The 24,454-nt window shown below is 38.0% G+C and overlaps 1 protein-coding gene across 5 annotated transcripts in view; it reads left to right on the forward strand.

Annotated features, from left to right (window-relative positions):
• Positions 1-399: 399 nt before the first annotated feature.
• Positions 400-24,454, forward strand: part of CDH8 (cadherin 8) — a 154,094-nt gene continuing 130,039 nt past the window's right edge. For 2 of the 5 annotated variants that reach the window (XR_012776962.1, XM_075510848.1), the window contains exons 1-3: positions 656-1,044; positions 16,193-16,283; positions 16,377-16,639. Coding sequence is in view for 4 of the 5 variants with exons in the window: in XM_075510848.1 (XP_075366963.1) it covers positions 16,202-16,283; positions 16,377-16,639 (345 nt within the window). In the remaining variant the exon portion in view is untranslated. Of the gene's footprint in view, positions 530-655; positions 1,045-16,192; positions 16,284-16,376; positions 16,640-24,454 lie in introns of those variants that run through there. The other 3 variants (XM_075510844.1, XM_075510845.1, XM_075510846.1) reach the window with 3 other exon arrangements.

Here is a 24,454-nt window from a genome sequence, read left to right on the forward strand (position 1 = left end):
CCCCGGAGCGTCTGTCAAGGAGATGAACAACTGCCTCCTGCCCCTCCCGCCCGCTCCTCACCCCTCCGCAGCCCTCTCCGGGGTCCTGCCTCCTCCCGCGGCCCGCCGCCCTCTCCCCGCCGCATCCCCCGATCCCGACTCGCTGTGCCGGCAACCCGGCCGCTGCCCACCTCCCGGCGGCCCCGGCCTCCCCTTCGTGGCGGGCATCGCCTCAGAGGACGGGGGGCTCCTTCGCGCCCGCCGCCTCCCGCGCCCTCTGCCCCCGCGGCGCTTTGCCGCCGCTCTTCCTCCCTCCCGTCTCCCGGCGCTCCGGCACGTCCCAGCCCCGCCGTGCTGCTCCGCCACCCCGGCCCCGGCGGGCGCCTCCCCGGTGGCCCTGCGGCTCAGAGCCCAGCCTCCCCTCTCCCTCGGCGCGTGCCGCCTCGGCGCCCGCCCCCGCGCCCTTCCCGCCCGGCCTGAGGGAAATGCCCCGGCTCGGAGTTGGCGGTGCGGGCGCCTGCCACGGCTCCGGGGAACGAGTGGCTCCACGGTTTGTGGAAAAGTTGTGTGCTTACCGGGTTAAAGGCGGGGTGGGGGGGTGCGAAGGAGAGGGAGGGGGAAAAACCACCACCCAAAACTGCTTACATGAATTTCCAAGCGCTAGACCTGCCTCCGAGATCAGCCCAATAAGAGCTGTCAGGGGAGGCTCCCAGCTCACTTTTCCACATCACTTCACAGTTACATTTGGCAGGCAGGCACGTTGGAGCGCTCAGACCCGGAATTAGTGGATTTATTTGGAATATCCCTGCTTTCCTGGAGACGTGCTGCTGCCGCTGGCTTGTGCAAAGGGAGAAATTAGTAACTGCACTTTAGCATGCAGGCACAGAACCCCGAGAAGCTAGGTAACCAGCATCTCCTCCAGCATCAGCAGCCTCAAAAAGCATGAAAAGAAAATCTGAAGAATCCTGCCTGTTCACAGGGACTGGCTAATGTTTTTTTTACCTCACCCTTTCAATCCGTGCGTGAAGTGGCTGTCAGCAAGCGGTTTCCTCGGTCCTTGAAAGAGTGAGTATTCATTTTAATATTATTTATGTCTCGCTGGCAGAGGGCTGTCTGTCCGTAGATTTCTTTTTTGACTTAGCGTCTGTCTGTGTTCTTGCAAGGCGCACTGTGCAAGTGCCTTTCTCATTAATAGGTACGGTATTAGGCTGAACTGTAGTAGCTTATTAAGTCGGATGTTTTGAAATTCCTGGTAATGAAAATGTTATGGGATGCTAGGTAGGATTTTTTTTATTCCCTTGGGAGGAGGAGTGGTGGTGGTGGTGTGGCTATTTCTCCTGTTTTGTTTTTTGGGGTGGGTTTTTTTTTTTCCTTCCCTCCCTTCTTCCCCCCCTCCCTTAAACGATCAGGAGGACTTTCGATCACAGAGGGTTGCTTCCAAGGCTGGACAACCCGTTTCTTCTCCTTGTTTTCTTATTTAGTACAATAAATCTCTGGGCTATTTCACTGTGTTGAATAGATGCAGGGCTGCATTCATGCATTGAAATAGATTGCAGTTTTCGTGCTGAGAATAAAAATCACCCACCAGCCAGATATGTAAATGAGGGAGGAGGAGGCTGGAAGAACCATGAGGGGGGGAAATCCCCCTGATTTATCACCACCTTCCCTCCCCCCAAAGCTTTGCACCCCCTAGATAAATAAATAAATAGGAATGGTATGATAGCTTCCTTTCCTACTTTCAGAAAGGAAAGCATCCCAGAAATACTGCTCTTCCTCTTAAAAGCTGAGATGGGAATGAATCTTTAGCCATAACCAGCCAGGAGTCATCCCTGTCCCGCAAGTTGTTTTCCTTCGCTTTCTTTGGTTGACTAAATAGATAATGCACCCAGCTGAAACTTCAGAGAGGGAGAAAGCCCCCCTTAGCTCCAGTCGCTTGTTAGTTGCATCACTGCCAAGGCTCCCAGAGAAGAAATGTGGGAGTCTGTCGACCCCTGAAGCTGGCTGTTCCACTAAACGCTTCATCTTTTCTTTGAGGAAGACAGAGGAGTAACACGTCCTTACATTCTGCTTGGCTACAATATCTGCTGGGTAGCAGCATCCCAATCGGGAGCCCCGAGCTGTCAGACAGCATCCCTGCTAGACAGTATCAGACCTGTATACGGTGCTTGGCTGGGGAGCCTGGGAGGCACTGCAAAGCTTTCAGCACAGAAAGCCTATGACAGTTTCTATGTGGATATTATAGAAGAGATTAATTCAAATCCTTATTTAGACACTGCCTACCGCCATGAAGGTGACACCATTTAACATAGGCAGGAATTCCTTCGTGGTTCACTGCTGTTCAGTCATGTCTTGAATCTGTCTCAATTCAAACAATTTGCGTTTAGTACCAGACTAAACAGAGTGGAATCAATCCAACCTGGCACATAACGGCATTACACAAACCTGCTCGTGTTGCCAACAGGTATCAAACTCTATACCCTCACCTCTCCCTCCCCCTTCCTCTCTTTCAGACAGGCACAAACACACACACGGTGTTTCATGCAAACAATTCTATCTTTCTTTCCTCTGAAAGTAGGAATAAATACTCGTACAACTTCCATAAAGGCTGATACTTCTAAACAGCCAACTTGATCGCATAAATGGCTCGCCATTTGTGTCTCTGGGTATCACAGCCAGATGTTTTTTGGGGGGTGCTGATTGTAAGAAATCAAATAACATTAACTGTTTATTGTTTCAAATCTACCACGTTAGTGCTTAATAGAAGGGAAGCTAACAGCTGCTCAACTCAGTTTCAATTAAAGAATAGAGCTGATAACTACTGAAGCTATAGATAAAGAATCCTCTTAACTTCATTCATCCTCTTTTGGAAATTCTTCAAGAGTTTCTCTGCAATAAGGATAAAGAGCAACATGCAGTACTTTTGTATGAATGATATTCCCCCTCTACGTTCAATACCAGACTGTTAAGAACAAGAAGAGACTTCACAATAGGCTTCTCAGTAAATATAAGTAAATAATAAATACATTCGGAAGACTGAAAAATTACCCTAGTGTACCTTTTACCTGTCTTAAATAAAATGATGAAGCAGTGAGAAGTTAGTATTTTGCATACCTGTGAAATTATCAAATTTCACACCCATAAAATGTGATAACATCAAAACCCCAAAGCTCTCTGTAGTGTCACCTCTCAGCCTAATTGTATGAATGTTTGCAACAGAAAAACCCTAGGAAGGGAAGTGATTATGATGTGATATTCTAGTCTCAGGTTTTCATCCATTCAGTCTTATTGTTCTACCTTACTGCATGCAGAATGAGCACAGCTTTCTGCTAGCTTCCTCCTAGGCTTGCTATTTATTAACTGTCACTTCTTATTTTAAAACTTGCATCCTGGCTATAAAGAACTTTGATTTCCATGCCTCGTTGTAAGCTGAGGGCCTTCAGTGTCCTCAGAGATTGAACTATTTCATGAAAGTTGGTTGTTAAGTTATACAGGTGAGCAATTTGTTAACTGAGCAGGCTGCTAGCTAAGAAACTAACTTTGGACATTTTCTTCGATATTAAAAAATCAGTAAGAAGCACGTATGCCTGCTTAACAAACACGACTGGTTTTAATAAGAAGTATCCCTGTATAGAACATCTGCTCCCTTTACACCTTTGATTTACCAAAAAAAAAAAAAAAAAGTTTTCATCTCTGTGAGATGAAGTAGAATCTTCCTTAGACAAAGTGCTCAGTGCTTTTTCAATATACTTTAGTCATTGCCATCAGCTCCTGCTACTGAAGTTCAAAACAGAGTTGTAAAGGGGGAATTAGTCCCACAATCAGATTTAAATTCACTTTCTTTGTCATTTTTAATCTTCAAAATTTTTCCAATAATATTGCACCTTCACCGAATAAATTAATTGATCCCTGGACACTTCATTTGTATCACTGTTAACATATGCTGCATCGTCTTCTCTAGAAAAAATATACTTGTACTCCCTTCTTCAGGATATAGAACTCTTACAAGAAAGAACACACCATCAGCCATGGATGTATATTTAGGTCTATTACCCCTTGAAGTACTTCCTGAATTTTCTTTCTATTTCTTCTCACACAGTGGTAGATTTCATCTTTTAAATCTTTGTTTCAGAAGACCTAAGTGCCCTACAGACTTTAGCTGGGACTTTTTCAGGCACTTATTGAAACTAGGGGCCTGGAACGCACCCACTTGACCCTTGATACATACACATAATTTCATTTCCAAAAATTGAGAGACTTTCAAGGGGAAAAAATACTGACCTCTAAATTTATGAGCAAGAAGGAGATGTGAACGTGTACTTTAAGCTCTTGGTGCTGCATATCTCTAAGTGATGATTATGCATACTCTGCAACAGAAAGCAACTGCTCATGCCACATAGTATAAATAGGTATTTTTATAGCATATCCAATAACCATAAGATACTGTGTATCTTAGCAGTATTCCTTTTCTATTCCGTTTTCCATTTTGATATCATTAGAGCCTGACCTTTTAGATGTACTATTAATACTGACAATTGTGTGCTTACAGTATACACTGTAGTTGCATCATCAGAGTCCTTCAACTGTGAGTTTATGATAATACAAACTAAATTCTTTCAGTGGGAGGGAAATGCTAAGGCATTTTGAGCTTGGAACTATTTAAGCATCATCGCTACCATAAGATCGTATCAATAGAATTAATTTAGATGATGGAAACTCAACATTTTTCTTAGTGTTGTTGCCATAGAAAAGGTGGCTCACTTCATAGCTTTCTGAACAGAACTATTTGAGCGGTAGATAGAAATAGAACAAAATAAAGTCCAATTCAGTCTGAGATTTCAAATGTGTGTATATATATATATTTTTCCACTCAGACCCCTTTGTTCTAGAATCTGTTCAGCACGTTTCTCATTTTGTCAACCAAGTAAATAACATCAACACAGTGACATTTCAACTATATTAATAAAATTTTGTTCCCCAAAAACGTTGGGTACTGATGATATCTGAAATGGTAAGTGCAAACTGAAAAGGAATGATGACTTCTGAACCAGTTCAGTACCAACAGATAGAGTTTAAAGCATCTGACTCCACGCAAGAGACTGATTTCAACCTGTCTTAGTCATGAGAGTAGCCTTTATCCATGAGTTACAATGATAATACTCATAGAACTGATTTTCCAAGGTGTTGAGCATGATGTGTCTTGTGAAAATAATTTGAAATTGAGAATGATCAGCACCTTGGCTTGGATTTGAAATTAGTAATGTCAACCAGTCCTAGATCTGAATAAGTGAAACCTTCCATGAGAAGTGTCTACTATACCCTGCGATGCCTAAGTTGTAGACAAGCTCAGAAAGGTGTTTCTCAGTATGTCTTGCTCAGGTTTTTGCAACTGGATGTGGGAGTTCAAAACATTATGAAAGCAGTCAGTCTTGGCAGTCATTAGTTCACAGTTTCAACTTTCTAATTTCGTGTACATTCGGTCGAAGTAGCTTACTCCTGGGAAGCAATGCTCAGCCTAATTTGAGGAACTCGGATAACCATTTAAATCCGTTTCCTTTGCAGTCCCTGATTGTCATAATCATATATATGTGTGTATTTTGTATTTTTATGGGGTTTTTTATATATATATATATATATATAAAATTCATTACATTGAAGCACCTAAATACTAATGCAAATGGACTGTATGCATTCAGAGGTAGTGCCATTCATTAGTTGGGTTTTGCAATTGAGCAACACTTCAGATGTGAACTTTTCTTATGGATTAAATGTAACAGCTATGATCGCCTTTTAAGTAACAGATCATAAGAGCTTAATTCTTAATGTCACTGAAGTTTAGACTGAGTTCTGTATTCTAGTCTGTGGGCTTTATTTTTTGTGCCTTTCCGAAAGTTAGATTAAAGCAAACAAACAAACAAATAAATGAAAAAAACCCCACCAAAACAAAAACCTCAACCTGGCAACTACCAAAGAAATGTTTCATGTTGGAGGACCCTAATTCTTTCCAAACAACTCATTTAAGTTGATGGCAAAACTGCCATCAAATTCAATGATGCAAAATTAAAGACCTTACCTTCTAATTTCATATGTTTCAGCAAAAAAGATTTGAGTAGGTTTACTGCAGCAGGACTGTATACAGTTAGAAAAGTCCAGTTATGTTCACATTTTTCCTTTTTAAAGACTTTTTTATGTACACACACATTTATGCATATGGCTGGAAAGTTTATGTAGCTTTCACTAAATCATGATGACCAGTCATAATTTTATATTCTTATTTAATCAGAATACATGTCAGGAAAACTTGTGAGTTTTTCCTTAATTATTATGTTTTGTTTAATTATGTAGAGAATACCTAATATTCTTTAAAGAAAACCAATGAAAATGAAAGCTCTGTTGTATATCAGAAAAAGACAGAAAAAGAAGCCCAGAAAGCAAGATATTTATGTCCTCCATTAATATTTAAACATTTTTCAGCAAGTACAGGATAAGCACATCCCAGCTGCTGAAACTCTCATGATAAACGATGCCCTAGGCAGAGCATGGTTAACACCTAATTCTCAGTCACAGGCCAATCTGTTTGCCTTTTTATGAGCTCTCTTCATGTTGTGCACAATTTGCCTTTTTTCCCCTCTCTCCTTTAAAAGTGATATAGGTCTTCAAATTATGTAATACACCCTCGTAAAAATGAGCATCAGTTTGAGAGATGAGGTTGGTATGAGCTGAAGCTATTAAATCTGTATGTAATGCAGTTCTATTTTAGTCAAAGGAAAATCGCTTTAATCAGTGGACTGTAGAGAATAAAAATGACTTCATTTCTTCCTCTTGCTATAGAATGAAAACAATGCAGATGCAACTATTTTTGTCATGTTTAAGTTTCTGGACCACCTTGGTTGTTCAAACAGATTTTGACTTTCTTCCATCTCCGTTTGAGCCTACATCATGAGCTTCTCAGCACAACGGCATGAGGTGAAGTGATGTTTTGACACACATCGGTGGAGTATCTGACTCCCGTAAACCTGAAAACAAATTTTTTTTCTTTTCTAAGTGTAAGAGGTTGAAAGGGAAGTTTGTAAATACCTTTTGTTCTATGGTAGATCTAAAATAGCTATATTGGCATTTTGATGCCTATTCTTTTGGTATCAGCTGGCATGAAAAAGAAAAAAAAACACCAAAAAAATCCACAACAACAACAAACCCCAACCCTAAAATGTTGTAGATACTCATTTCATTTGAGAGGAAATGCAATCAAACAAGTCATATTACTTCAATTGTGAACTGTGGAGCACATACTGCTTCTTTGTCCTGTATCTGTACAGCGTCTAGCACAGTTGGATTCATGACTGGAATTCCTAAGCACTACACAATGCAAGTAATAATAAAGTAGAAAAAGTAGTTTGGAAGTGCTAACAACACACTTAGTGGTTTTTTTAAATGCATTCTGGATCTGTAAAGTAGTGAACGCTTCTGGAAAGACTGTCAGCTTTCTATACAAAGTATCAGAGCCTTGGCATCTTCAGAGTTGGCCCATGTTGATTTTGCTATCGAAGAGTAACAAAAATATCCCCAATAAGAAGTCATCTTGATTCCAATAGAAATTAAACAATAAGCATGACATCACAGGGCCAGCATACACTTTTGGCTTGGCTTTTTTTTTTTTTTTTTTTTTTTAAATTTCCTGAAAGTAAATATTTGCCAAAAAGTATAAAAAAGATGTAGGTAGTCACTAACATAAAATAAACTTTGTAGATATGATAAAGTATCATGTTAAGCAATCACAGGATAACAGACAAGTTGACATATATCTTCCTTAATCAAAGTAATATATTGTAACAATGTGATGTACATATCATTTTCTCTTTATTCCAAACCATTAGTCAAGTTGTGTAATGACCTATATTCTGATCTCTACTTCAGAACACCAGTCACGGTGTTTCCTAGTTAAAGCAAAAGAGTAAGGAAACTAAGGAAGAAGAATTTATCTTAGAAAAGCTTTTCTAACCCTTCCTTCCCTCTGCCTCTGAAAGAGAGCCCTAAAACTGAAGTAACCTGCTTTTGCTAATAATAATCTTACAGATAGAGGAATAAATCCCCCAATAAATATTAAAGGTCTAAATACTGAATAAACTGTTGCATTAGTGTACTTGCATGTGTATTTCTGCATGTCTATATTTCCTCAGTGCAAGTGTATGGATTCCATTAGCTATACGTCTGATGCAAAGACTGACGAACACTGTACTTAAACAGTCCTTTAACATTTGACACAAGCTTAAGACCTCACTTAATAACCTAAAGAAGTGTTCAGGTGTCTTTAACTATAAAGAGTAGCAATGCATGACTAAGCTTAAAAAATGAGTGGCATATCTTTGCACACTGAATTACTCTGTGTGTGTGTGTAGGACAGAACATCTAAGACCAAAGAGAGAGAGAGGTACTGTCTGTTACCATTGTTGCTGAAATAGATAATTCTTTAGATAACTGCCTTTGCTTCTCCAAGCAGCCATAAGCAAATTACCACACGTAATATATCAACATAAACTTGGACAATTGATTTGCACTCGTATTGGCAGGATCCTCTCCTGCATGTCTCTGACAGCTCAAAGTATACTTCAAGTGTATGTCACCCTGCTGCTATAGCAGAGTTAGCATAATATTTCCCATCTTATTTTCCTTCCTTTGAAATTTCAGGTGCTTGGCCAAAGGAGAGGACATGTGGATAACGCTTTTCTATGTTACAGTTAACTCCAGGTGACATAACAGTCCCTTAAAATCACTGTTAGTTGGTAAAATTTAGAGCAGCTACAAAGTATAATTATGATTTGGGGCAATGCCTAGAACATGCATGGCCCAGAATCTGGCTGCTGGCTCGCTGCCGTTTTCAGCCCCTCTCCACTGTGCGGTGGTGTGTGCCGCTCATGGTCAGGATCACTGGGAGTTCCCCTCCTGATGGAGACTGTTCTCAGAACAGCACGTCTGACTGCTGCCTGGCTGCAGCTGAGATGGTGGGAGAGGTTTCCATCCCTAAAATCTGCTAGCATTGATGAATAGAGCTGCATCAGATTGCCATGGTTATATACTAGTAGTCAATCAGAGTTTTATTTAAGTAGTTTCACTGTCCCTAATTTTTCGTTCTCTCCTCTTTTCCAGAAGTTACCCTCCGCTCACTTTTGTTGATTCAACTATTTGTCTGACTGCTCTCTAAAGCATGTAGTCAAACTTCATATGCTCTTTGGCAGCACAGCTGTTTTCAAAACTTTCTATTGCTGTCCTGTAGTTTATGGGCTCTTTAGTTGTGCTGATGCAACTGCTTGTGCAGCCATGCTGTAAACTAGATCAGTGCAATGATCTGGGTTATAAACTTGAAGGAAAAGACTTCTTGAAACAGGGTTTTGTTGCAATTTTTTTTAAACTCACATTTCACTGATCTGGCTTACAGTGTTGCCTTGCAAATAGCACAACTGCAGGGACAGTAAACTGCAGTGAAGAAAGGAATGGGAATGGAGAAGAATTATTGGAAACATGCAGCTCGCGTGTTGCAGGGGCAGGGGGGGAGGGCAAGAACCTCTTAAATTAAAATTGCTCTTGGTGGAAGAATAGCATAAGCAATGGCCTAGCCCAGCTCTGTCAAAATGATTTGGTTTAAAAAACACCTTACTATTAAAAGCGTTTAAGTTAACAAGATCATTTTGACAGAACTGGGTTAGGGAGTGACTACACATACAGTTATGCTGGCAGATAAGAGAGGCAGTAAAGTCTAGCCAGGGCATGCAAGTGGCACTTTGCAGTGAGCACTGTAAGCATGATCTTAGCTTAGACATGCCATAGTAGCATGTCTGATTACAGCCTCAGTCCCTCTTCATCTCGCAGTAAGGTGGAGAATTGCTTTTTAATTTTAATTTTTTTGGGGAGTGTAAGTAATTTTTACACAAATTAGTAATCCACTGAAGAATAATAGTTGTTATTTACGGCAAGAAGTACTCATTCCTTTGCAGCGGAAATGTCAGAATGCTGCCTTATCCAAGGTAATTTAAAATCAAGTTCAGGTACAATGGTCCCTGCTTAGGGACATGGTATAGTGGTGGTCTTGGTAGTGTTAGGTTTATGGTTGGTCTCGATGATCTTAAAGGTCTTTTCCAACCTATACAATTGTGTGATTCTGTGAATATAATAAATATGTACTGGAAACAGAATGACTATGTAGCAAAGTTACGTAGGCAAGGATGACATGATTATTTGTTGGTTATGGTGTCTTGATAGTTCTATTCTGATGGACTTTGGTTTTGTTCTGCTTTAATGGCAAATTAAAATCCTTACCACAGTTCTCTTATGAGTAAGAATTATTCCTACAAGTGAGACTGGAGTACTAAGGAGTAGTAAGGCCTTATATTTTTACTATTGAAAACTGAAGGCTCTATTGTGCTGCCAAAAGAGGATCAATGAAGGAAAGATAATTGTGTTTCCCACGGTGGGAAGGCTTTGCATCATGTTGCGGCTATTGACAGAAAAGGACTCTGTCTGAATCCTTGCAAAATGGGACTAGGAAGCATAAGTGGTAGTGCAGCCAATACCTGCAGTAGTAAAAGTAAACCTAAAGAGCTTAACGCACAGGAAGAACAGTGTGAAGCCAAAAAAAACCCCAAAAGATACTCTAGCTACTGTGGGGACAAAAAAACAGGAAGGAGAGAAATGGTCAGAGGTAAAAAAAATACTAATTTGAACAATAACAAGGAATTTGCTTGGATGTTAACAAAGGAAGCACTAAAAGGTACAAAATACCTATACCTGTGTACAGGCTGTGAAAAAGGATCCCAAGTTTGCAGACCTATTGATGGGGAAATACAGTACCTGATCATGAGCTGTGGGAAACCTGTGATAGTGTAAAGAGAAACTCACTGTTGCTTAATGAATTTCAGATAAAGGAAGTCACAAGATGTAAATTTTTATCAAGGACACCTGATGCACCTTCCTATTTTATTCTCCTAACCTATATTAAAACTATTACCCTCAGCTCTGTTTTGCAGGAATAAGGATCCTTATTTCTGGCAGAAATTAAATTAAATTCATTCTTCTGGACACGAAAGCCCACGTGGGTCAGATGGAATTCTGAGGCTCCAAAGGAAGCATGCAAAATGCACAGGCTATCTGCCTGCTGTCGCACAGTGCTAGTTGGAGCTCTCTAGGTAATCAGTAAATTAAAGCCTCTCATTAATTATTTGAGGCTGCTTGTATTGTAATGTGGATTTGCTTATATTGAATTAGCATCAAAGGTAGACATTATGCATAAAGATATCTAAAACATTTTTATTAGAACTCCATTGCTTTTATGTATCGTTTACCTCCTCGTGTTGTGGTGGTTTGATATCAGTCTTCTGAATGTGTGCTGAAGGGGTCATTTAATGTATAAGATATAAATGATCCTGAAAATTCTACCAAAAAAACCTGCTTTAGGCAAAGATCACCAACTTTTGTCGGGCATCTCTAGTGTAACTTATTTAAATAAACCAGTACTTCAAGTTTTTTTTACCTTAATAACGGTTGTTTATGAATTGATAAAATCCACTGTAATTAACTAGTGAGGTCAAAGGGCTTAGTTGTTGCATATTATCACTATGAATGATAAGGTAAATGCAGAATGAAATAAAGAAAAAACTTTGTTGCAATTCTTAAGAAAACGCTCCATGTCTCTTACATGAAGAAACACTATAGCGGCTCTAAAATCTTTGAAACTAAGATCATGGTGTAATTCAATGTACTAGCATTGTAATAAAGTGGTTTACTTGACCAGATAGATATTCTGTGGTTTGAAACCTAAAAATAAATTGATTTTTTAAAGCTTTTTATGATCTTACTTTGCTTCTTTTTCAATAAGAAGTTTATATATTAAACTACTTTTATTAACTTTATTAATCTTTTTAACAAATATACTGCATTCCAGTGTTCCCCTTTTAAAGCCACAAGGTGATTCTAAAATAATTGTAGCTAAATTTTAGTTACATCAGAGATGCTAGTCATCGTAAAGCTTTCCACCACTCATATACAAAATGAGAACTGTCATCAGCTAGTATATCTACTATAACTATCTACTGTCATACTTGGCTCTAACTTTATGCAGGCAATTAACTCATGCAAGTAACCTACATAGATTTTAGTTCCAAAAGAGGTTGCAATGTGTATTACATTAATTTCTGAAGTTGTTATGCTGGTTATGTTCTAGTGTTAGGTTATAAACTTCTACTTCATTGTGATCACTTTTTGTGTTGTACTTGTATAAAACTTTTGCACTCTGTGGCCTAGAGTTGTACGAGTAGTGCTCCAAGATGCATGTTTCTGTTAATAGAATAATATTTTTCTAAAACTATATCAGCATGTACAGTAAGTGGAAAACAAACCACTCAGCTTTATCTGTATTTCTGTATAAGTTGTGCACAGAGAACCAAAGTTATGAATACAGTCTTATGTTTTTGAAACAGAAGACAGTTATCTGAATCTCTGCTACCTGACATAGTGTCACATTTTCTTTCATCTATTTGCTACATTAAAGAAATTCTTTATATTTATCCCTTTCCCCTCTCAGAGATGAATAAAGAACTAAAGCTGGTTTGTAAACAGCTTTGCTGGATTAGAGTTGTATCTATAGCTGTATATATATCATACGCTATACGGGGAAACCACTTAGAAGAACAGTGAAGTTTTGTTAAAGAAAACAGCCCAGGGCCATTTGAATATGTGGAAACTCAAAGCAAAAATTATACTTTTATCAACACCAACAAAATCTTTATGAGGGTGGAAATACACTCTTTAAGGGCCATGTGCTTGTCCTCTTTTGGTTGCTTAGCAAAAGGTAGTTCTGGCTTCACTGGAATAATTTTGCTGTCATTCCGTACTCACCGCTTCTTTAGATCCTGGCATAATATAAGAAGGGAAAATGCTACTGTGCCTCACCTGCTAGTCTTCCCTGATTGCCAGATCTTCCTTTACATGTGGCTTTTTAGTATCATTATAGTAGCCTGATTCAGTAGCCATATCAGTTTCTCCTACACATCTAATCCAGGGGTTTATAATTTAACTACCAGGTATTTCTTGATTTTCATATTAGCCAATATGAAAATTGCAGGGCCAAGTATTTAGTAATGCCTTCCATCAGCTCCCAACCACATACATGGTGTTCTGCTCCCAGGAATGGAGAAGAAAATTAATTTCCAACTTTGGTAAAGAAATTTGGGTTCAGTCCAATCTCCATGCATTGCACAAAGTAAATGCCATGATTGACTGATAGAGCAGTGAATCCCAAATGAGAGTCTGTTTCTCAAATAAATCTCAAAAGGCTCCAGCAGTCTAGGTTGAACTACAGAGAAGTTTATCCAGCTCTGCTATTACATACTGACCATATTCCCTTGCAGTACACCGATATGTGCAAAAGCCCCATCAGATTTTTTCTTTACCCCGCACTGCATAACACATGCCTAACTTTCCTGTCAGTACTTGAGAATCTTGCAGTTTTGTGTTCATTAAGCTGGTGTAACTGTACTCTTCACGGGGTTATTTCGCTGAGTTAAGTTTAATGACATGGTATGTGCATTACTAATAATTTTGGTGGGCTTTTGACCCTTGTTTGCCTTAAGGTATTGCTGAATAGGGAGCTACTGTGAGGACGGTCCAGTCACAGTGAATCCTGTGCATTAGTGCTAGTGGATAGGACCTAAATTTGATTGGAGTAAGTGAAGGATAACGGGCAGGAAGTCTGGGGGAGGAACTGAGGAGGGATGCACTGAAATGGACTTAATGCTTGCCAAGGATTCAGAGTGGTGGTCTGAAAAACAAATATCCTGTTCTTTCTTCAAACAAAAATGTTTCTGTGAGCATCACATTGTCTTATCTCATTTATTTCATCTCTTTTAGAAGGCAGCCTGTGTAGATTAATTAGGAATTGTTTTCAAAAAGCTTCTTGACTATGAAAAGAAGTGCTTTATTATTATTTTGTCCTGTGAGTAAAAAGAACTATACCAATTTCTACTGGAAGAGTAAGGAAGTCAGTCATGGCCCTCTTGGGTTCTTTTTAAGGCTTTCTTGGGCAAAGATGTAAGGTACTATTCTGTTTCTGGTGGGCCTCTCTTTCTGGGTCAAAAATCATTTTGTATATAAAAGCTGAAATCTCAGCTACAGAAAAGGACTCTCAAGTTGGGTTTTCAGTTTATGCCCCCAGTTTTGAATTTAACCCTGGATATTGTTTGAAGATGATGTCTGTTACTCTGTTTTACAGTGGTTCTATTTCTCCTGTGTTTCAATTCTTGCTCCATTGAAGAAATCAGAAAAATCTGTCCCCTGGCAGACACACGCACCCACAAGTCCACTCACATATGCACAAGGATCCCATACAAACAAACTTAACCACTTGCATTGAAAGTTTGGCTGTTTCTCTGTTCTGACAGCTTCTACCACCAAACATGCCCCAGGAAATCTCTTTTTAACATGTGCCAGAAAGCAGCAGCAGTAACCTCTGTTTAATTCCCTAGACCGAAGAGGGTTTCCAGAGCATGACTTGACAGACCCTTCCCATCAAGCAATTAGACTGTTTGCTCCTCATCCTTTTCCCTTTTCTGGGATTGAGAGAATGCTGAGAGATTGAAGGCCTCTCTCACTTCCTTCACATATTTCCCAAAATTTCTCTGCAAGAGCATACCATATTCTCTAATTTCTTTCTTTCCATCTCAGTCAGCAGTGAGGCCTAAATGATATTTCTAAGCCACACAGTTACTTCTGTAATGGATATTCACCTCATTCTTGATGCATGGTCAAAGCACTGCACTATTAGCTTACCGTTCTTCCGTGCTACTTGAGATACTGTGTTTTAGTTTGATAACAGCTCTTCTCCCCTTTTAACAAGACAAGTTTCTCACAGTTTCAGATTTTCATGCAACAGATTTCACAGTTGCTTTGGCAATTACTGAAGTTTAAAAAAAAATTACTTTTTACATTGTTTGCTTTTAAAATAACAGCTGACTTTTACTGGTGTTATTCATGTTTTCAGATATTTTCTTCCATGAGTGTGTATGTACCTAAAAAAAAAACCCCCAAAACAACAAACCCACCCACCCCCCAAAAAAACCCTCCAAACCCCAAGATTTTCATAGCCATGCAACACTAGGAACTCATTTTAAAGTGGAAAAAAACCAGCCTAAGACACAGTATAAGCTGAAGAGTAGACATTTCTACCTATCTTGTATATAGTGGTTTCTCATGAGATTGTTTGGATATAAATCAGTCAAAGAAAATGTATCGGGAATCTTTTTATATAACTCCAGCCTCATTAGAGTAGCTGTAATGCAGCCCTTCTCCCTAAGCCATGTCCCATCTATCTTTCTAAGTGATCCATGGCTGCATTTCAGGTTTTGCCAATCACTGTGGCATTAGCAAGCCCTGCTACGTTAACTTGCCTGTCCGTTTCAAGGAATATTTACACTGAGATGAAACCTGATTTGGCCTTCTAATACATGAAAGGGTGGGTGGGGGAAGAAAGACAAAATGCTCCCAAGTGTCCATCAAGGAAAATGTCTTTGAAATAAAATCTGACTGTGTTTTCTCTGAAAGTGAGAGACACTGAGAGTCCTGTAGTGCAGATGTGCATAAATGAGCTTATTTAGGTTCTAGTAGTGGTCTGGCTTGGGGATCATGGATTTCACAGTGGACTTACCAGTCCCGTTCCTCTGCTGGGCTGTGAAGCCTTTGCTGAGCTGTGTGCTGCTGCAGCTAGATGATTACTAAAATGAGAATGTACTCCTGGAGCCTTGTACACTTACAAGAAGTAATTTTTTTTTTCTTGTGGAGGAGAAGAGAGTAAGTCTGTATGCAAGAACATTATTTTGTTTGACTTTCATTATTTGACATGCTAAGTGTTTATAGTTGACTACATAAAAAATACAGGCTAGCAAGAAGGCCAGAAGCTTCTTCAGACCCTAAGACAAACTGCAAGTAAAATGTTTTCCGAGCATGTGTAAGCATTCATCTGGGTCTTCTCTCACTATTTCAGGCAATGAAGGAATTCGCACAATCACTTTATTTAGTTATTTATTTTTTAACCCATTTAATATGCACTAATATTATGTACTACAAATTTAAAACCTAATATGACTTGTTTATGTTGTAAAAGTAAATAAGATCTTTCAGAATACCTTCCTAAGCTCTTTAGTCACTGATTTGACCTTTTTTTTTCCCCCACCAGGAATCTTTAATGACTGGAAAACTCAATGGATCATGTTTTTATAATCTAAGCTATTTTTACACTGACTGTGCTGTAAACACATGGAGGAGCTGTAAGTAAATGTTCTGTACTGCATGATGAATTGGATTGCTACAGTCTGGAGGAAAGCTAAATAATAATTTCATTTCTGTGGTGATTTGCGTAGCTTGTGGTACAATGCCAGAAAGACTAACGGAAATGCTTATGGATACATGGACTCCATTAATAATATTATGGATTACTGTCATTCCTTCCATTTATATGGCTCCAATGAATCAATCTCAAGTACTACCAAGTGGATCCAGTACAGGACTAAAAAGGCTAACTGAAGAACAAAGAGTTTTGAACCGTTCCAAGAGAGGCTGGGTTTGGAATCAAATGTTTGTATTAGAAGAATTTTCTGGACCTGAACCAATACTAGTTGGCCGGGTAAGGCAAGATTTGTTTTTTTCTCTGAGTATGTAAATGTATAGCATGTGAAGGGCTTCAGTCACCTGGATTCTTCTAAGAAATTCAAATTCAAGGTGCTCTGTTATTCTGAAATTCTTCTCTAATATCCATACATTTGTGCTTTAAATGTACCTCATTTTAAGGATATGGTTTCCTGGTTAGCTAACCTGCTATTTACAACAAAATTACACATATTCCATTTGACAAAAATACACAAGCATGTACCCAACCTTTCTTTAATATCATTAGTCACCACTCTTCACCTCTGTCAGCTGAAGATATTCACCAAAGCAGCTTTTTGTAATATGTTCCTATTCATTCAAAATATGTTCCTATTCATTCATTCAAAAAGGTTGTTACACCTATACGTCATTTTCCATCTCCAGCCTGGTTGCACATAAGTTATTTATGCTCTGAGAATTTTTAAAAACAAAAACAAAAAAGGAAGTGTGATATATATAGCAAATTACAAGGTACTAGTTTATAGGGAGGTCCTGATATGCACACATATGAAATAACATTATTGCCATAGATTTTGTAATTTACTTTTAAAGTTAGGAAGATAACACAAGGAAAATTATCGTGTTTTTCTGTGTGTTCTAGCTTGCCTGTTGCCTTAAACCTTTGATTGTTGCCATGTATTAGCCTATTCTGTAACTCAGTGTATTACCCCCATTCAGTGAATCAGCCTTGCGCTTTCTCTAAAAAGAGATTACGGGCCATCTGCATTCATCAGGAATGAATTACCTTTAGAATTATTCTTAGAAAAGAATTCTCTGTTCCTAAATGCATGTTTGGCCTATAGTGAGCAGTTATGAATAACTTGATTGTTTATCACTAAAGTTCAGTTCTCATTGAATAACCAGGTGCATTGTTGTCATATTACCTGGCTACTGAAATTGAGTAAAAAAATCTAGAGAACAGAAATTAAGAATATCAGTTAATTTCATGATAATTTTGGAAATTCTCTGGGTAAATGAATAGCATATAGTATAATATAGGAACTGTCAATAGCTGTATCTGTTATTGAAGAGAACACAAATCAAGTGCATTCCTAAATTTTCCCTAGGGTAGCCACTTTCCAGTCAAAACTTAGGGTCAGAAGGTGTAATGAGCTTTATATCCCGTGACTTTTGAGCACTATGTTAATTTACATTTATATCAGGTATTATATTATGTGTTCTCTTTTGGTTTTCTGTGGTTAGTAACATATCTCAATTTCAGAGAGACAGCGATATGCTTTTTTCAGATCTTAAAATATTTTATCCAACCTATCCTTTTTAGAATATTTTGTTCCAGCTTTTAAAATTAGTTTGAGTTGCTGTTGAGTAGCTGGGGAGCATCCTGAGTTTGTACTTTGTAGTACTTTGATTTTCAGGGTGTATCCAAGACTCAATATTTCTACAATATCAGGCTTTTTTTGGTGGGTATAATATCCTGAATTGTTCAAGTCATTAGTGAATAGAAGTGGATGGGTTAAACTAAGCCAAACCAATAAAGACATTATCCCATCTTCTGCTGGCATTTTGAATAGAATTAGCTACTTTAAAATGCTGTGACAATCTATTTGTTGAGACTGCTGCATAATTAAAACACTGCATGATATAGATGGAAATGAGCAAAAAGTGAAATTTGCTCCCATAGGGAGAAATCCTTGGTTTATTCATGAAAATGGCTTAAAATATTCTTGCAATTCTTGTGTGTATTTTTTCACTCTCTCCAGAAAAATCATCTGTATTTCTGACTTATTTTTCTTTCCTAAGGTTTACGAGTACTATGGGTGCTTTCAAACTCTGCTGTAGTCAGTTGGAACAGAGGTACTCCACATCTTTCAGAGCTGCTCTTAATCCTTCCTGACTATAAAGCTGCAACTCCCTCAATTATAGTTCTTGGCAATCCTTCTTCCCAAAACTTAAAGGTGTACAGAATGTCACAAGCAAAATGCTCTCCTTTTCCATGAAGTTGGGCTATGGTTTGTCCTCTGTCACCCTCATTGGTTTCTTATCCATTGCAGTTTAAAAATAACATCCTTTTCAGAACTCACGGTAGACTTGCACCTCCTCATCTCTTTTCTACTTATACTCTTCCTACTCTTCCTCCAACCTTTCAGTTTTGCCCCCTGCCAAAGGATTTGCGCACTTGGGGTATCTCCTTCATTCTGTGACTTTCTTTATCAACTATTTTTCTGCCCTGTGACTTACCTTGATTTTGGTGGGGGGTTTTTTGTGGGTTTTTTTTGTTTGTTTGTTTGTTTTTCTTTTTTTTTCCCCCAGGCTTTGAATGAGGGGCACTCTGTAAAATATGATATACTGAATTAATGTAGAGAGGCTTAATATTGCAGAGAGAATGACACCAAACACCTATGCCACCTATTTGCTGTGTTTTCTGGACATAGATGTGCTTTTGTGCCATTACAGAGGCAGTGTTGCTTGTATGTGCTTTTTACATGTTCAAAGTACTAGTATAATCTCCAAACAAATTTATTATTTGACAGTTAATTGCTTCAAAGGGAATATTCTTGAAGCAAATCTAATTATGTAGGTCTTGATTGCAGTTTATGTCTCTTTCTACACTATTGTAGAGTGTGCATGGTACTTTTCATAGTCATGTATGATTTGTACAAACATGTAATTAGGTGCTCTAGATAGTAAATACAAAAATAAGTTTTTGCACAAACAGAAATAATATACACACAAGAAGAATTTGATGTATGTTCTCAAATATACCTTTAAAGCCCACTGAAAATTTGGCTCTTAAGAACTGCTCAGAATAATATTGATACTTAAATGTTTTTCATGTCAGTGGGTGGAAAGGCACTAAGTAAGAAGCATTTGGTTCTAATGGAATTGAAATGTATATCAGCAATAGAAAACTGAAAATTGAGATTAATTATAATAAATATAAACAGAATACAAATCACTTCCTAAATAAAAGGCTGAATATAGAGTGTATGTATTCATTCTGTTAGTCAAAAAGATCTGATACCAAAGTTTCTGAAGTACAGAGAAAGTTTAGCGAGACAGGATTTACAGAGATACGTAGTATCTTTTATTAGGCTGCTCAGTTTTTCCAAGAGAAACAGCTTCTAGGCATAAAGACCCTTCTTCAGAATTTTAAGTGTTGCAATACAACTGCACACTCTTCAAAGGTACTTACTCATTGCTGTTCTGCGTGAATATATATTAATAAATGCATTCCCAATGTATTTGCTCTAATAAATGAAAGAATCTGGGGTGAGACTGATACGAAGATTTAATGTGACTTCTTTCTTAAAGCATGGTTTGCTTCAATGACTCGAGTAAAGGACAGGAGAAAATCTTTTGCTTTTTTTCTTGAACTTCTTACAATGAGTTTGAACAATATGCACTTTTAATGTCAACTTTCATCATTCAGTAGGATCAAGCTCAAACAAAATGAGCAGTTCTACATCTGTAAAAAGTGCATGAAAAAGTTCATACATCTGTAAAAAGTGCATGAATACTTATCTCGGTGATTTCTGATTTTATGAGATTTCTCTAAAATGCTACAAACATTCTAGTTTTTCTCTTTTGTCTGTATTAACATTGCATTTATTTTGACACATGGTATTGTAATAAAGTCAATATTGTTTTGATCTGTACATGTAGAAATATATATATGCATTTTGAGAAACCTACAAAGTAACCTTTCTCATGTTCGTGTGACATACTTCAAATGAGTTTGGTTTTGTTCACAGCAATTCAATACAGAAAGATAGATTTACAAATACCCTTTCATACTTTTTTTTTTTTTTTTGCTTCATCCATAGAAACAGGTAAGTACTTTACAAAGCTACTGTGTCTACTTTAGAAGACTCCATATACTGCATATTGCTGTCAGCAGTTTGCAGGCCTCCCAGTGGCTGACAACCTCATTCAAGTGTAGAGTGATATGTCTTGTGACACTGCATGCTGTCCGTGTGGACTTGATTAGTTAGATAGAACTTTTACTTGACATAGACTGCTGCATTTTCTCAGTCTCCTCTGCATGCGTTTACAGCACCGTGGCAGATGTGCTGCGATATCTGTGGTGTAGCAAATCCTACTGTTCTTTCACAGGAGACAGCTGCCGAATTCACAATGAAATAGATAATAGAGTTAAAAAGCATTAGGAAACTAGGTTTTAGGTGCATAATTGTAGCTCCTCTTTTATGGAACATGTGTTATTTGCGATGTTTTAAATGGGATAGGACCTGGTTTAATAGACTTTTTAAGCAAAAACCTGGGATAGTTAATGTGTTAACTGTTGTAGTTTGTAAGTACAATGCATGGAGAGAACAAAAGAGAGAATGAAGGTGACGGAAGTTGTTGGGGTTTTTTTTTGCGGGGGAGTGGTGCTGTTGCTTTTTGTTTTGGGTTTTTTTTTTGGGGGGGGTGGGTGGGTTTGTTTTTTGGGGTTTGTTTTTTTTTTTTTTTAATATTCCTTGACTTACCACTAAATGAATCAGCAGTTAGGTCCAGACACAAAAACCCACCAACAGTAAGTCAGATCGGTGCTGTTTCTGTGATACCACTCCTTTGGCAGTACTCCCCGGTTTCTCCCAGAACCTTCCTCAGACTTTTTTGGATTTACCTATTTCCAGTCCCAATATAATAACATATTGCATATTTTGCACGCAGTCTCTGTGATGAGAGAGTTGTAAAATGAGCTTGGCCCGGGAAGGCCAGCACCTGTGTCATACGCAGAGCTGCTATGTCACGTCTGTGGCATGTGGTCAGTAGAAGAGCTGTACTAGCTCTTGAGAAGTTGCTCTGAAAAGCCTGGACGGGGGAGGAAACAAACCAGACTGAGTTACTGAGGCTCAGAAAGAATGTGGCCAGGTCAACTCTTTAGTGCAGTGGAGTCTCAGGTAGACATTTTTTAATCTGTAACTTTTTTTCCGTGCTTCTGACTTACGTGGTATGTGTCTTTTCACTCTGTTAAATGCAGATTGGGTTTTTTTTTGTATGGCTTGTAGGATCCCTCATCCTACAAGTGGCTAGGCCACTTTTGGTTTTTAGAGCAATGGTGATTTTTCCCTTGATGTGTTGGGCTTAGGTTCAGGCCTTTAGAGGAGAAATGATTTTCCTGTAGGAGGAGCAGTAGAGAGGCATCATGTTTGCACAGTTAAGTGCTTCAGGCTGCGCTACTGTAAAAAACGAACCTGAAAATGCAGAGAGCACTTATAAATAGCTTCAAGCTGTATGTTCTACATTATACATGCTTTATGCAATCTTTGATTTCATTGCCAACATACATTTTATCTCTTAACAAGGAAATGGTAAAATCTTACTTGTTTAAAGTTATAAATAGTTCTGCTGAAGTACAAGTGATACATATATGCAAAGTAAACAAGGTTTTAATTAAACAAGTTCTTTCCATATGTTTTCCTTTTTATTCCTACATTGAGCTTGTGATTATAATGGCTGCCTGAAAATACATTGTACTCAAGTGATACAAACCAGAAATGTATATAACTAAGGCTCTTATTACTTTATGGATGAATTACATGCTGTTTCCCTGAATGGAAGAAATCGTTGTGAAATACAGGCGTATTATAGCCCTAGCATAGGTTTCATAGGGTATAACATGGTCCTACATCAATGCATCATTAAAGTTTTCACAGTTAGAAGAACAGAAATCAGAACACCATATTATATAGATTCTCCTCTTTTCCTTCTAATATACATTTGTATGTTTTGCTATCTATGATTTAAATGCATGCCATAAAATATTCAGTATCTGAAATGTTGCAAAGTCAACATTGCTTTCTGAGCCCTAGGTTTTTGTTGTTGTTTTGAAACCATAATTATACACTAATTTTCCTACTTATGTTTAATAAACTCCCAGATGCTGAAATGTATCATTTATTTTTCTACTGTATTTTTAATGGAAAATACTAATTCCCCCTGCCTTCTGTATGCTTCTGAAGGAGAAGACTCTATACTTCATAGAATGCTCCAGTTTATGTGGTCTAAATCAGCTTAGTAAGCAGGAGTATAAGTAGCTCTGAGGAAGAACACTTCTTAATTAAATATTGCTGCAAAGACAATAAATATAGTATACAACATTTTATAGAAGCCTGATAAAAGTAGTGGTTTTTAAACAAACATTCCTGAGTCTGCATGAATTTTATTTGTTTCTTTTTAACTAAGTACAAGTTCCAAGAGGTTTCTTCTTGGAACATATAAATTTAAACAAGGACAGTTTGACTGAAGTGAGCCAACAGCATCTACATTTTCTAATACAGTGTAAAAATCATATTACTGATTTCTCTTAGAGTTAACAAACAAGACATATCTTCAGACTCTAAAATCTCATTTCTATATGTTTCTGGGAGTATCACTAAGTAAGGTTGAACACTTCCATGCTCCCTCATCTCTAGTCTGGGGGCATGATATAAACACAGTTTAAGTAGAGTCACAACTTAAAACACTTCTATGTCCTCTAATACAACTGGACTGGTAATAACTTCAAAGAGGCAATTCATCAGATGCCTCCTCTATTTCTGCCTCACACTATTAAAGCAATAGAGTAAAAAAGTGGCACATACCAGTATGGGCCACTAATGTGGAAAGCACTTAAAGGAATGCATTATAATGTCAAGTTATTTATGAATCCTGCATAGTAAAGGGTCAGCCTGCAAAAAAACAGGCACCTTCTGAGCCATCTTTAGTATTTTCTTTACTTAAGTGGGAACACCTCTGTGATGTGATATGCATCTTAAATTTTAGACTTCATAGACAAAAAGTGTAGAATAACTTCAAAGAGTTGGGTTGGGGTTTGTTTTATTTGGGTTTTTTTTGTTTGGATTTTTGTTTTGTTTGTTTTGTTTTGTTTTTTTCTTGAAAAAGAATGTATATGTGGTGGACATGATTGCACTGTGTGTGCTTAGGCATTTGGATCCCCTCATGTTACTTTAACATTATTCGCTTAAATTTCCTTGTCATATTTTTCGAAGGTCACAAAGATTTCTCATCTTCTGAAAAAAAGTAGCTAACATTGAGAATTTTTTTTTTGTTTGCGTAGAATTAGAAGCTTGTGTACTTTTGTTCAATATATTGATCTAAACACTTTATCTTTCTCTCCATAAATTGAAATGTTTTCCAAGTATGCATGCAAAATGCTGAAGTGACAGTATGAAAAATTAAGTAGAGCCTTCCACATGATATTCTGCAGATGCCCTATGATTGTTTAGTCTTTCCAACATTGCTCTAGTAAATGGTTTTCAATTTCTACCTGTAGGGCCCACCTCTGGTGCTGTCAGGATGCTTCAGTTCCAGTTGTCAATTTAACTACCAATTAGTGCCAATTGTGATGGTAGTTTTTTGCTAAAAGTTTGTCCTTTCTGAACTTGACAAACATATTTCCCATAGGCCACTGAAAAGCTATCAGATTGTAGTGACTTCCTAAAAGTGACAGAACATGTTGCCTTTCAACCAGTAAAGTGAAAGGGTGCATTTATTGTTTTCAGGTCCTGATATGACGTTCCTCAATTTGCCAAGGATTCATGTAATGAAAACCTTAAAAATGATTTTGCATTAAAATGAGAAATGCTTTGGGAATAATTCCTGTAGTGTCTGCAGGCTTCCAGTAAGAGCTCTGGAGCTGAAGTGGGTGATACCTCATGCACTGAATTACATCTGGGAAAGGTTGGCTTTTTAGCTGGTGGACAGTTCTGTATTTTTAGGATGTAATAAATACACTTTCACAGTAATCACAAGAAAAACTAGTTTGCATGTGAAAATAATGGGAAAGAGTCTGCATAAATTTTGTTTCTTGAAAGTTCTGTTTGAA

The sequence above is a fragment of the Mycteria americana genome, chromosome 8, assembly GCF_035582795.1.
Source record: "Mycteria americana isolate JAX WOST 10 ecotype Jacksonville Zoo and Gardens chromosome 8, USCA_MyAme_1.0, whole genome shotgun sequence".
NCBI classification, from domain to species: Eukaryota; Metazoa; Chordata; class Aves; order Ciconiiformes; family Ciconiidae; genus Mycteria; species Mycteria americana.